A 14,511-nucleotide genomic window follows, 5' to 3' on the forward strand; every position below is an offset into this window, starting at 1 on the left:
CGCAGGTGGTGACGGTCGAAATTTTATGATGCCGTGCCGTTAAGGTGCGCTTGCCGTTATAGCACGAGCGGGCCACAGGGTCCAGGTACCATGCAAATGCAGCGTCCAGCTTGTCCGCCATTAGAGAGTGATTAGCGGCGACCTTTTGTATCTTGTACGTTTCAACATGAAGAAAGACGGACGTGTGTACGCAAGTCTTCTAGGTCAAACAAATGCCCATTGTTTATAAGACGATCCCCTATGGGATCCCCTATGGAATGGGCTGCTACAGAGTGTAGCAGCCCATTCGCCTCAATCCTAAATTTAACGTTATAATGATAACCCGTAGTGGGTAAGAGCCAAAAACCAAGGGTCACTCAAGCTGTCAAAGGTCGTTAGAAGAGGAAATGGAAGAGGCCTGGCCACGTGCGCGCCGCTCGAATGGTGCTGACCAGCCGTCATTCGGGGCACTTTGAACACCCATCGACAGCGTAGGGCCAGCAGCCGCGGCTCACTACACGGTCAAAGAGAGCCTGCGGAGTGCTTCGCCGACGACGCTCAGCTGGTCCACAGCTGCCCCTCGGTGCTCCGAGACCGAACCCTGACCTAGAACAAGCGGCATCATGAGCAAGACGCGCGTCAAGCGAAAAGGAGAGAAGACGGTCGTCTACATGGACGGCCAGCAGCTTCAGGGATCCGGAACCAACATCACCGTCTCGTGTGGTCAAAGTACGTCGCAGTCGCGTGGCACGGTGTACCAAATGCCCAACGGCGGTACCGAAACCACCCGGATGTCCTGCATGGGCAGCGCCGGCTCCAGTTGCCGGACTACCCTGTCCATGGAGAACACGGACCAGCCGCAAGTACTGCGCGTCGTGCCGAAGAAAACCACCATAATCCTGGAAGAGGTCAATCCACCACCCAAGGCCCAGAAGTCTGGTAGCGCTGCGTCCGGACGCTCCAAGCAAGGGGATGTCCGCAAGGGATCACCGACCATTCAGGTCAGATGCCTTTGAGGCCATAGGTGGGTGCACAAGGGAAAATGGAAAGAGGAGACAACCCCTTCTTTGATCATTAAGTGGAGCGCCAAGTCAGCCCCATATCTTTACGAAGTCAGACCTGTTGTTTATCTTTTTTTTCGTGAAAGCTTACGCGCATGCGTGTTTTTGGCGATGACAGCCTATAATCCTTAGTGTGACACACTAAGAACGCTTTCTCTTATTAGCTCCTGAAAGCCGTAAACCAAAGATAGGCCACTGTGAGCAACACGTCTGTACTTCGCTTTCATTTATGCATACATTTAACGGGTGTGTGAATAGCGAAATAATAGACCGAATCGAAGACGTATCGAATGGGGGAGGTGGCTTTCGTAGTGATCGCTCCCTAATGTCAAGTGTATGGCCAAACATTGCTCGTGCACGACGCTAGTCTATCAAGGGGGGTCGGTACTGTTAACCTACAGTAGTCTTTTAATGTAAACTACTATGCGTTTTCTGGAGCGAAAACTGAAGTAGTCTGTACGCAAATTGTCTTTTTAGCATCAGTCAATCGGTGCTGCTATTGGCGGCGCTGACACTCCCTCGTTTCGATGCATATACATATACTATAAAGCGGGCGTACGGATAACCACCGCTGTAGTTCAGTTGGTAGGGCGTCAGACGCGTTATTCAAATTCGCAAGGTTCCGACCCCTGCCGGCAACAAGCTCTCTCATCGTCCGCTTTCTGTCTCACATTTACAATTACTTCTAGCAACATTCCCTATACTTTCCTTGGCATTGTCTGTTATTTCTAATTCATATTTTGCCTAAGAAAGAAAACAGGCCCTTAAACTCCTTTACTTTTCAACGTTGAAAGTAATTTGCACTTGGGATTTCTAGCACATCTTTCTAAAGAGGATGATGGGAGAACCACATTTCTGTAAAGCGCTCTCGGGGCTTGCTACGATTTCGTGTCGTAGTATTGTTTCGCTTTTTGGTATATTTTAGTCGCGGTACCATTTTAATTCACTGAGCACGCTTCAGTTCACCACCATGATATTATTAGGCTTACATGGATTGTGCGCTTGTTCTGGGTGGGGTTCCAGGCCTTTACGCAGTCACTTCACAGAATAATTGAACACAAACTCCTTCTTTGGCGTTTTTTGGCCGTCGCGATGCCTTGCGCCACTAATTATCGGGTATGATCGTCGCGGTGTGTGGCCTGTCTCCGCCATCATCTCAATCTCCATGAAGGCGTACCACCCCTCACCGTAGGACTCTATTCCTAAAGTACTTCGCACGTGATGCAGGTCGTGCAGGAGTGCGAGAATTCGAGCGACTACTACCCACCTTCGTCACGACCCGAGCCGGTAGCAGCCGAGCATTGCGTCGAGTGCCTCGCCGAGCTCATCGAACGCCGCCGCGCTGGACGACGAGGCGGTGAGGACGAGACTGAGATGCGAGTCGAGACTCGCGTGGTGGACGAGACGGTGTCCGTAGCCCGAAAAGGTGGCGCCGGCGGCCGCTGCTGCCCTTGCTGCGGCGCCCCGTGTGCCCGCCGCTAACGTGACTACGGCTGTTGGCTGCAAACGCACCAGTTGACGCGGCCGATCAGTCGAGTCTCCGGCAGACTCGTACACATCGGAGTCCGCGGCGCTGGATTGTGCACGAGGCTGATCAAGGTCCACATCTTTCAGAACAAGAGCCATCGTTGACGTCCTCTCAGACACAGAGGCATGTTAGAGATCAGGAAAGCTAAAAAGAAATTGTAAAATTGGCTCCCATCAGTTCCTCTTCATATTTGTTTTGTCTGTGACACATCACACTCTTTAAAGAGGCAGGAGTCCTTTGACTTCTTCTGGTTAGTCCGGACTTCCAACATATACATGCCTACGTTGCACGTGAACTCGCTTAGGGGATCAATATAGTGTCGTCGGTAAGTTGTGGGACTTCAAAGAGTTAACGTGTCTGTTTGAAAAGTTGTTTACGCGGGAAGATTCACCAAACGGAGGAGCATACCCACTTTTTTTTTAGAAAGCGTTTAAGAGTAATAGCACGAAAAAACGGAATGAAGGAAAAACGCGACGAAACGCTGACTATCAAATGTGGGATTATCAACAATTGTGATAAAATTTTGGCCTAAATCATATGACAATGTGGCGCGCCGTAGTGAGAACTTCCAGATTAACTTAATTAAACTCTGATTATGAGTGGGTGTTCTGTGCATGTCGCCTTCATTTACATGTAGGCATTGGGAACGAAAATTGAACCCATGACCTGAACGCTAGAAGCGTGAGACCTTACGTGCTATGCTACCGGATTATTGTGTTTATTCTTTATACACCTACACCATAATAAATTTCCATCATTACATTGATAGAAACTTTCAACAAAGTGCGTACATTCTGTTTTCTTGTGTTTCATTTTCCCGCTCTTTGATTCCCAGTCTTGTAGGAAGTGGCTCATCGACGCCCCTTTACCGACCGCAGTATTGTTTTGACGCATCGCAGACCAGAGCAGTGGCGGTTGAGGTTATCCGGCCCACTCATTGGCTTCAGTGAGATGCTATTAAGAGGCCAGAAAGAACGTTTGTTGTGGAATACGAATTGTTCGTTCATTCAAAGTTTGCAGATCGGCGTATTGGCCTATACTAAAGTACTCCTGCCGGTTTGTGCTCCGATTGAAAAACCCGAAATCGATGCTCACTTCATTGTGCCTTTAGCATCGTACTTTTGCACATAACTGTCGATGTCATACTCATAGCAATGCGCTGAGAATACAGAAAAGATTTCATCATATTCGATGCATTTTGCCAATCTAGTTCATACAACGCTCTCCCCGAGAAGCTCTCCATGCATCTTTTTTTATTGTAAGCTCTTTAAGTTAGCCACAATTAGTGCGGCTGGCGTGTATGTGAGATGGCCCATGTGAAAACTATCATCATCATAAACATGTGTGTGCCACATGGGTCGGTTTAGTCCCTCTACTCACCACTCATCAAATAAAACGTTCTCCTATCCTCATAAAACGAGGGTGGCCCGCGGCACTGTTATAAAAAAGTAATATTTCTCAGGACCCAATAAAGAATGTCAATCTGTCTCTCCGTCCGTCTGTGTCTGTCTGTCTGTCTGTCTGTCCGTCCGTCCGTCCGTCCGTCCGTCCGCCATTCATCCATCCATCCATCCATCCATTCATTGATAAATTAATAATTAATTTATGCATTTATAACATAATAATAATTTATGCATAGATAATATAATAAATAATATATGGATTGATAATAATTTTTAGTTATTCATATAATATTATTTCATTGATTAATGAAATAATTATTATTTATTCATTTTTTCGTCCTCACCTGCTGAGTTAGTCAGAACTAGGCCGTCACTTATCAAGAGAGACATGCATGTACAGAACCACGGCTTAAGGAGTTTTACCCCAGAAGCGGTGTAGACTGTACGAGTGCGCTGCGGCTCATCTGCAAACTGTCGCCATAAACGGGTATGTGCCTTAAAAATTGTTCGGTGGCATTACCAAAACAACCACCTAGGCGTAGCCCCTGCCAAAACTAGCTAATACCAAGTTCAACCTAGCCACACCAAGTTTAACCTCTTGCGCTGTGTGTGGTTGATGCCTGGGTGTGTGCGTGTGTGAGTGATTGTGTCGTGTGTTCGTGCTCGAAATAACTTTTAAAAATGTTTACCAACTAGCCCAACAACAAGTTATTTCACAAGTTTACCCTTGACATAGCTATGTACAACCTATAGCTACCACGAAGGACAGCGTCGCAATAAGCATGCTACCTAGCTACACCAAACTTAAGCATATCAAAATTATCTATATATCGAAGTTTTACTTTCATTCATAGCGGAATTCTCCTTCAGGCAGACGATGTCTTCAGGCAGTATGCGAGCGATAATTCGGGAGCTGCCGGATCATAATACGATCACGTGCTACGTAATGCCGACAGGCAGAGTGTTGGACACTTACCGTCATGCTTAGTAGTGGCACTGATTAACCCTCTTGGGTTTAAGTTCACATATATACACCATAAAGGGGATGAACGGAGGACCGTCTGTGTAGCTCTGTTGGTAGAGCCTCGGAACAATTGTTGGAATGTCATAGGTTCGGTCCCTGCCAACAGCAGGTTGTCTTTTCATCCGTTTATTTTTTCTTCACGTTTACATTATAATTACGACTAATTGCATCTATACTTTATCATTGTATAGAATAGTTATTGTTGATATGATGTGACATGCCTCATAAGGCTGTCGTGTGATGAGTCTCCATGCGTTGTGGGTGTGGTACTAAGCCAAGTGGATGAAGAAGTCGGAAAGACGACGCTTTTTTCCTGTCTTTTCTCCAATTTGTATATTTTTTCGTTTTAAATTTTTAGTAATAAGTTGGTGAATACTAGTGTAGTTATCATCCATAGGCTGCAATTCGTTTTCTGGGCCAATTCATCCTCCAGAGTGAGTATGTGCCATAGTTGAGGGGACTACAAACAAACAAACAAACAAACAAACAAACTTCGCCTCGTGAAACTTACCAAGTGCACAGCGCTACTATTGCTTTCTCCAAAGGTTTCGCCTTCCGAATCAGCATGGAAGACAGGGCTGCTTGCGATCATTGCGGCAGCTATGAAACGATAGAGCACGTTCTCTATCACTGCCCTCGCTACAGCGTGCAAAGACAGCCGCTACCTGCTGCGTTAGCCCGCCTTGATGACAGGCCCTTGTCAAAACAGTCAATGCTCTAAGGAAAATCAGTGAAGGCCTTATTGAAATATTTGCGTGGTAGTGGTCTATTGAACAGGCAATAGCACCACCGCTTTCTTTTTCGCGCGTCTATTCGGCTCTTTGCTTTCTTTCTCATCTTTCTTCCCCATTCCCCTTTTTCTTAGTGCAGGATAGCGAACCGGATGCCCCAATTTCTGCCTAACCTGCCTGCCTTTCCCTCATTTCACTCTCTCTCTCTATTCGCAATTAGTCTTGGAGGCTTTGACCGCGGAAAACGTGCTATGCGACAGTTTACCCCGCCACACTGGTCAAGTGGGTAAGGTACTCGGATGATGACCCGCGGGTCGCGGGATTGAATCCCGGCTGCGGCGGCTCGATTTTCAATGGAGGCGAAAATGCTGTAGGCCCGTGTGCTCAGATTTTGGTGCACGTTAAAGAACCCCAGGTGGTCGAAATTTCCGGAGCCCTCCACTACGGTGTCTCTCATAACCATATGGTGGTTTTAAAACGTTAAATCCCACATATCAATCAATCAAATCATCGATGCCACAGTTTAGCCATCTTTGGGTAATACTTGGTCGACTGCTCAGCCTGGCGTACTGCACCATACGTTCAATGCACGAGTCATCAGATATCTTTCCAGCGTTCATACTTAGCATAGCCGCTGTGCGAAATAACCGAGGCTACTTACGACATAGCTGAGCATGTGACAAATGTGAGTTGAGGCAAGCGCCACGGACAGGCACAGGAAGTGAACCACTCCCCGCGCTTTGCCCAATCTAAAATTCACAAAATAAAGAATAAAAAAAGAAAATATACAAGGCTAGAATTATTTGGCGTTGAATCAAACTTCCTCGTTAAAAAAAAAACTTCTGAAAGGAAATAAATGCGGACATACATTAACCCTGCTTAGTTCCACCTGATTTCAGAATGCGCAGCAACATTCACGAGCACGCATTTTTCGCGAAACAGAACCTGGAGATCAGCAGCCGGGAGATGTAGTTGCATTATGGCACGGATGGCAGGGGACATTCTTTGACGCAGACCTTCTTGTTGACGCTGCAGATGTCGCCATTATGGCATACGACGGCCGACTCGTTTCGCTGAAGATTGCACGGAGTGCCGGCTACTGCGAAGTAATCGAAAAAAAAAATATATGGGAAGGATAGTCATTCTTCGTCGCGTGGACGGGAAGGTGTTATAAAACCAAAATCGTTACATTCACTGTGACAATGATCACATGGCGCAAATTTGTCGAGGTTCAAAGCACGGCAGGCCTGCGTGGGAAGTGAAGCGAAATCACAGCAAAAAACATGAAAAGTGACCATTCTAGAGCCCGCTTTAAGCATTCTTGGGGCTACTGATACATGTGCACTTGCAAGGCACCTACTACATCACAAATCGTAATTTTTATTTTATTAGCAAACACCCATTACGCCATGCGGAAAAGCGAGGAAGTCGCTACTTATCTGCGAGGCATCGTGTGCACTTTATTGATGTGGTGACTGATTTCGATGAAGAATATTGGCTGAGCCATTTGTACTGGCTTGGCAGCTTTAAACAACCCACTAGTTGCGTAATTCACATTGTGTGACACTTGGTACTTATCTTAGTCTCCTTCCATGCTAAATTACATGAATTAAAATGAGAGAGAGTTCACTTATATCCCGAAGAAACAGATCATGGAGGCATTACAGGCTTCCTAGGTATATGGAGTTTACATACTGACTCTACAGGAAAAGCTGGGCCTGTAAATTGATAATTACAAAAGCACCAACGTCTTGGCAAGTTGTAATTGTTACCATTACAACACTTTTGAACAAGCGCCAGACTTAGCGTTATATGATGTTCACAATACTCCTACTATAAATCGCAAAGGCACATTTGTACAATTAAAAACTTGCAACCATTGTTTTAGGGGAACTCTAAATACTTTTTATGAAAGATAACCGTTATTTATGTCATTTACCCCCGTATTCTGGAACGTCCCTTCACTCAACGCTTCACCTTTGTTTGAAAAAGCCGATGGAAGCGTTCTCTCTAGGCGCGGCAAGTCACTGCATATCAGCAATAATTCGGTACGATTTTCATGCAGCGCAGCGTCATTTTCAGCCGAGCAGCGGCGCAGTGCTCAACTCTGTCAAGTGAAAGGTGAAAGTCGAGTCGAGGAGCGTTTGTGAATACGGGGGTTAGTGTGCGCAGAAGTGTGTGTTTGCAGGCTGGTTGGCTAGATGGCACCACCATATTGCCAACGCGTTTATTTTTACTTTTATTTCGTTCAATTTTCGCCCACAAAGTTTCCTAGGAATGTTAAGCGCAAACTGCGACTGATTGTTCGAGAAGGTTCGCGATTATTGTAGATCGTTCTGTTAAGAGTGCGTGCTAGACGCGAACTCTCGAGTTTATTCTAGAACATGCGCGACGACCAGTGATAAGACTGCAATATTCGACGGCACATGTTTAAATTCTGACGCGCCTCGCCGCTTGCAGTTGATCGACGGCCGGCGCTCTGTACGACGTTATCAGTGCCAGTGATGTATCGATGTAATCTGACTTCCCACTTACCGACTACAAGTCCGGCCAAAGAAACAGTTTCATCATCGAAATCCGGTCTGCTGCCTTCGTCGACGTCACAATCACGAGACAATATCAACATCTACACCATAGAGTGCGCCATTACCGGCTCGCGGCCGATTGCTATGGTTCGCAAACCGTAGTTATCGTAGTCTCACGTCGCGTGCGTTTTCTCTCACCATGTGCCAACAACTCGACTTCATGTGACAGCCTTTTTTTTTCTTAAGGTGGAACTTAGTGCAAACCAGGACGGACCATAAAGAAGAAATGAGACAAGCATGCACTAAAACTTGCGTACTAAGCAGGTGCTTCCGAAGTTCTTTTCGTTCTTTTCGACCGTGATAAGAACATCATATGCCATGTAACTTTAGTTCTTGATTGAAGATTTCGTGCGACGTCTATCTCGAAGTCGTCACTGCGTCCTGCCATCAGCACTCTTTCTGTTTTATGGCTCTCTTGAACTGAATTACTGCAGTAATGACCCGTAAAAAGGATGTAGATACGTGTCTCGTAATTGTGAACCTAAGCACCGCGTTACCATAAGCTCTTAGCTTCGGGCTGCGAATACGTCGCAAATCTTTGTGCCAACGAACGTAGCTTTGTTAGTTCCGCATTCCTCGTAGGGCGTCTTTCTAAAAACTATGCACGAGCGCTGGGAAATTTAAGTGTTGTTGCTAAAGTCAGCTGCATGGTCAACCTTACACCAACGCAAGGATTTATGCACCAAAACGCAGCAGATATAAAGGGGAGGGGTAGTCAAACGTTTCTAAGCGGCAACGCCCGGCTGAGGAGCGGCGGCTCAATATACTGTAGTAGCGAGCCCATTGAATAAAGAACCAATTGGCGAGCATAGGGTTTCCTAATATACACTAGAGAAAACTCTGGCGCTTGTGTCTATGGGAGCTGCAACGCACGGCGATTCAGCGAGCGTGGGAATGATGGGTGGTTCACACATTTGTCTAATCTTTGTACCTCTGGCCTGCTTGTGGCTTCGTGTGTGTTTGTGTGGCTTGGAGCTGTTTTCTGACGAAAAAAAAATCAGCAAATGTTCAGCGGTTGCGCTTCCCCACATTATTCTTTCAGACTTACCTTTCCAAATCGGCTCACGAAGTTCAAAAGTATGGAATCTTATTTTCGAAACAAAACCGAAACACAGCAATAAACGAAGCCGCAAGTACGATTAGCCAACCGCAAGTACGAAGACTTGGAAAATGTGCACTATACCCATCATTACACGGTCGCTGAGCGATCGCAGCGACAGATTCCCCCCTGGTTAGTTTTAGGAAACTCTATGCTGGCCAGCCACCGCTCCTCGGCCGGCCCCATCTATGGGGGCGCTGCCATCGTGATCTCGCTAAGGTCTCTAGTTTCATCTAGGGATAGATCTCGCTTTGGGCGCACGCTGGGGTTGAGCGTGCGCGGCTGCGCCAAAATAATGTAGTGTTCCTACTTAAAAGAACGGAACAGCATTATAGCTTCAGTATGGAGCTGGCGTACATCTTAATCTGCCTTTATTCCTAACTTCATGCTTCTTTTCTGCCCCCGGTTCTCGTGCTTCTTCTTCTCCTGTCCCAAGGCTCATACCGCTTCAAGGGAGAGTGGGATCCCTCTCGTTTTTTTGCTCTCCTTGTTAAGAAAGCGAATGATAAAGATGGTGCGTCATGTTCCCGCACAGTTCGCTGTGCGAATTTCGCGATCGTGTTTCGTGCAGCGAGAAGGCAGCTGCGTTTGGAAAACTGATGCGTCGTACTTAGTTGCGGCAACACTTAGACGACGTATTCTTGTCTCTATTTTTGGGCTACGTGGAAATCACTGTCGCGCGTTTACCTTGCTATGGCCGCGCTGCAGCTCTCGAACGTCTGCGCAAGTCGGTTCGCCGCATACGAACACGATCGGGGCCGCAAATGCATTCAACCAGACTATGGAAAAACATCGTCTGATTGGGTAAAAATTACTCCAAAAAAAAGCTTCATCCCCATTTAGTCTATAGTTTTTAATGTTAAAACTGAAAACTAAACCATGGCTCGACGTTTCTGGGGCGATTAGGTGTCTTCCTCCGGGTTGACTAGCCAGCTAATGTTAAATTTTTGACAAATCGCTGTTCGTCAGTTCTGGTCAAATGTGGTCGTCGCAATGAATTTGGGAGTGACTATTGCACATATATTTCATACATTCCTAAGGAAGACGAGTTGAAGTGAGAGCCCGTGGTGTTTACTATCTGTATCTGGCCATGGTGCTCACCCCCAAGTTTGATATATGGCATGCCGTTCAACAAACTCGCACGTCTATCATTGCTCAAATCCCTGCCCTTAAATAAAGGCCCTAAATAATCTCTAAAAATACAAAGAACGAGGGTTTGATTCTTTCGCGGCGTTTCCAGTCCTCGCGGCACAATTCGTGACGCGATCTGTTCGTTTCCGTTACGTCCGTATCATATAAGTTCTCTATTGGCCGTTACACGAGAGGTATCTGCTGCGAATTATCGCCTGCCCTGCTTTGCTGTGCAGTCGCATGTCCGTTCTGACTTGTCTCGTTTATATATCGTGCGTGATAAACTGATGTCGTTTCATTTATTTTGCGTTGGCGAATTCAAACGCGGATATAGCAGCATGTATTTGAAAAGCGCATAACGTTGACATTCTCAACGTTTAGGGTTGGCATTCTACGTATTTTATGAAGTAACAGGTGGAAATGAGCAGACATCACTTGTAGAAAGGGCAGCGAAGGCGAGAGAGAAAATAAACTCTCCCCCTTAAAGTCGATGTCGTTTACGGACCCTTTATGGGTAACTATATTGTGTGACTGCGGCCCGGCTATATTGACGCACCCGACTTAGATTGCCCCTTGCTTACTTACACGCCATGTGGGAACACCTTCTGCAGCAGAACTTCTTTGTTCCAGTAATGGGCGTCTTCAGTTGCTCTCCATTTCCCTGACAGGGCATAGCAAAACACTGCAGGCACGGAAAAAGCGTTGCCTCCCCTTCCACGCCGATGTCGTAGAAGACGGAGTAGTTGGCTCGGTCTTCTTCGCAATACTGACCCGCCGATACAACCGCCATTGCCAGTCCTACCCACAGCAGCCTTTGCATTGTGATGTTCATAAAAAATAAAAAAAGTGTTGTTTAAGAACTCGCTCCTAAAAGCACCGAGTAAAATAGTCTGACGTGCTGGCTTTCTTTTTCACTAAAACACTCTAAATATAGGTCTTCAGTGAACAGAGCAGATGCGGAAACGTTCTCAGCCTGAAAGGAGTCGCTCGTAAAGCTTACACTTGAAAAGCGCTAAAATGGCGTGAAAAGTGAGTGGGTGTATTCGAGTGTAGAGACAATGGAATGTGCGCGTTGCTGTAAAAAAAATACAGATGTTCAATAAAGCTCTGCCTTTATCTCTGGCTGCGTTTCTCTTTCTCGCACGAGATGCTTCCTTCGTTTAAAAACGTACTGGAGCTTGTAGGTAAGGGCGTTTTAGCACAGGTTAACGTGAAACCTGGGAAGGGGCGAAGCAAGCATGCAGCGCTTTGAGATATTTTTGTGATGAAGCACCGCTGGTGCCAAGCCTGAAAGCGGGCGTAGAGAGAACCGTGTTTCCACTCAACTAACATCGTCCCACAACTACGTTGGAGAGAGGGAGAGAGAGAAACATTTATTTACGCATCCGGCGTGCGGGAAGTCACGGGCCACGCAGGGCGCGGGTATTCCCTATCTGAAGGCTATGGCTAATAGAGTCCTATTGTCCCAGTGCCTAGATCTTGAGAACGCTTTGCTTTTCGGCTAGGCGTTGGATACTCGGGCTACTACGTTGGATGCAGCTCTCTAACGCACGCTTTTTTTCTCTTCCTTCTCTTCCCTACATTCTCTGTTTCAATTCCCTATATACGGCTTGTGTGGAAGGGTGTTTAAACTGACGTCGTCAGCTATTTGTTCGGCTAGCTATTCCCTTCTCCATCTTTAGCTGACCGGTGGCGAGTAAGAGGAGTGGACCAACTTCTGTAGAGCGCAACACATTTTTACGATCGACCGTGACCACATGACACACCGTGCCCCGCCGCGGTGGTCTATTGGCTAAGCTACTCGGCTGCTGACCCGCATGTCACGGGATCCAATCCCAGATGCGGCGTTTGCATTTTCGATGGAGGCGAAAATGCTGAGTCCCACGTGCTCGGATTCGGGTGCACGCTAAAGAACGCCAGGTGGTCGAAATTTCCGGTACCCTCCATTACAGCGTCTCTCATAATCATATGGTGGTTTTGGGACGTTAAGCTCTACTGACACAAAGTGACGAAACGAGATGCTGACATCGTATAGACTTGTTTCATGAGTTTGTGACAAAACCCGTGTGACTGATGACGTCGCAAATCTCCCCTCAGTGGTAATCTTCTTCCTTCCTATGCGACGTAGCTCTCTCTCTATCTCGCCGTTTATGATGTACCGTTTATGATGTACCGTAATGACATTACATGCTGTCACTACATGACATGACGACAAACATAGACCATGAGGTGCTTCGACACTAACATTTAGCTTTCACTTTAAATGTACAGAAACTTTATATCGCCCCTTCACGGTGGTATAGTGGCTAAGGTACTCGGCTGCTCACCCGCAGGTCGCGGGATCAAATCCCGGCTGTGGTAGCTGCATTTCCGATGGAGGCGGAAATGTTGTAGGCCCGTGTACTCAGATTCGGGTGCACGTTAAAGAACCCCAGGTGGTCAAAATTTCCGGAGCCCTCCACTACGGCGTCTCTCATATTCATATAGTGGTTTTGGGACGTTAAACCCCACAAATCAATCAATCAATCAATCAATCAAACTTTATATCATAGATTTTATTGCTGCTATTTAACGAGGCCAACATGCGGAATATGAAAACTCGCCATTGTTGCAAGTGGTTATGGTTCATGAATGTTGACCGGTAGGTCACGCAATCGAATTCCGGCGGCGACGGCCGTATTTTCATGACGGCAAAATGATAGAGGCCTCTGTACCTAGGTTCAGGTTTAAGGAACGCCAGATGGTAGACAGTTCCAGAGCACTCCGCCACGGCCTCCTCATAATACCATGCTGAGCTAAGAATTTAGAACCCCAATGATTATTATTTAATATTGTGCAACGCGTAGATAATTTTGTGAACATAAATTGTATATTTGTAAATCTACAGTGGCTCCACAGCCAGCACAAGTCCTGGATAAGGAAATAGACGAAAACCCAATGTAAAAGGGCGTAAAACAGGCAGACATGATCTTTCTGCGGGCTTACAGGAAGTTCTAGGGCCCTAAATTAGGTAGAGCTAGGGATAATAGTTAAGGAAGAGCACGTTAGTAACCTGCGATGCTCAAATGACATTCCGTTATTAAGTATCCCAGGGGACAAGCTTGAAATTATTGGACGAAGTAGTAGAACTATTGGTCTAAAAATGGGTACGCAGAAAACTGAAATATTGTTATACATATTGAGAAGAGCACAGCGGATAGGTATCGAAGCACTGGAAGTGGTAAAAAAAAGACGTCTACTTACTACAGGTAGCGACAGCAAAGCCAGGCCCTCCTACTCCAGTAACTAGACCAATAATGAGATGAGGATAACAATGAGAACTATCAGCAGGCACACTCAAACCATGAATAATAGTTTACCACTAACACTCAAGGGGTAGCCTCAAACATCAGATACCTCAAACACGAAGTATTTTACCGTCACCGCCGCAAACCACAGGGGGGCGTCAACATCCATGATGAAAAAAATCATCACATGATGGAGTCACATTGTGATGCCGCCGCCAGAACGTCACAAATCGCCTGAACTTGACATCATCAAGACGTCTGTTATGCGACCTTCTGGTTACGTCTTACGATGACATGACATGACACGACACTGTCACTTGGACAACAGTGAGCTAATCACAGAGGCAATACTAAACCGGGTGAGGTGCAGATACTTCGTCATGCCTCTCATCGCAGAGGCCATGCGAAACCAGGTTGGGGAGCAGAAAGTTTTCGAACAGAAGGAGAGGGGGCTCAGTATGCGCTCGAGTGAGAAAAAAAAAAGATGACGTTCACATATCAGGTGCCTTAATTAAATTCATAAAGTGCTATTGACAATATACCCCTTCCTCTTCTCAACAGGCACACAATGAAGTGGAATGGCCATGAAATGTGTTAAAGCACCACCTCACAGGCATGCAGCTCATTTATCTTATTATCCATCGTATCCCATCGGACACGCAGTTGCATGTTTATAACCCTGT

The 14,511-nt window shown here is 46.4% G+C and overlaps 2 protein-coding genes across 3 annotated transcripts in view; both read left to right on the forward strand.

Annotated features, from left to right (window-relative positions):
* LOC119181180 (uncharacterized) overlaps positions 1-14,511 on the forward strand; it is a 767,515-nt gene that overhangs the window by 268,013 nt on the left and 484,991 nt on the right. The window lies entirely within an intron of this gene.
* LOC142774566 (uncharacterized) lies at positions 396-3,354 on the forward strand. The gene is made up of 2 exons (XM_075875012.1): positions 396-980; positions 2,268-3,354. The coding sequence occupies exons 1-2, from the start codon at positions 603-605 to the stop codon at positions 2,520-2,522; spliced, it is 633 nt and encodes a 210-aa protein (XP_075731127.1). The 5' UTR covers positions 396-602; the 3' UTR covers positions 2,523-3,354.

Source organism: Rhipicephalus microplus, chromosome 10, assembly GCF_043290135.1.
Source record: "Rhipicephalus microplus isolate Deutch F79 chromosome 10, USDA_Rmic, whole genome shotgun sequence".
Taxonomy (NCBI): domain Eukaryota; kingdom Metazoa; phylum Arthropoda; class Arachnida; order Ixodida; family Ixodidae; genus Rhipicephalus; species Rhipicephalus microplus.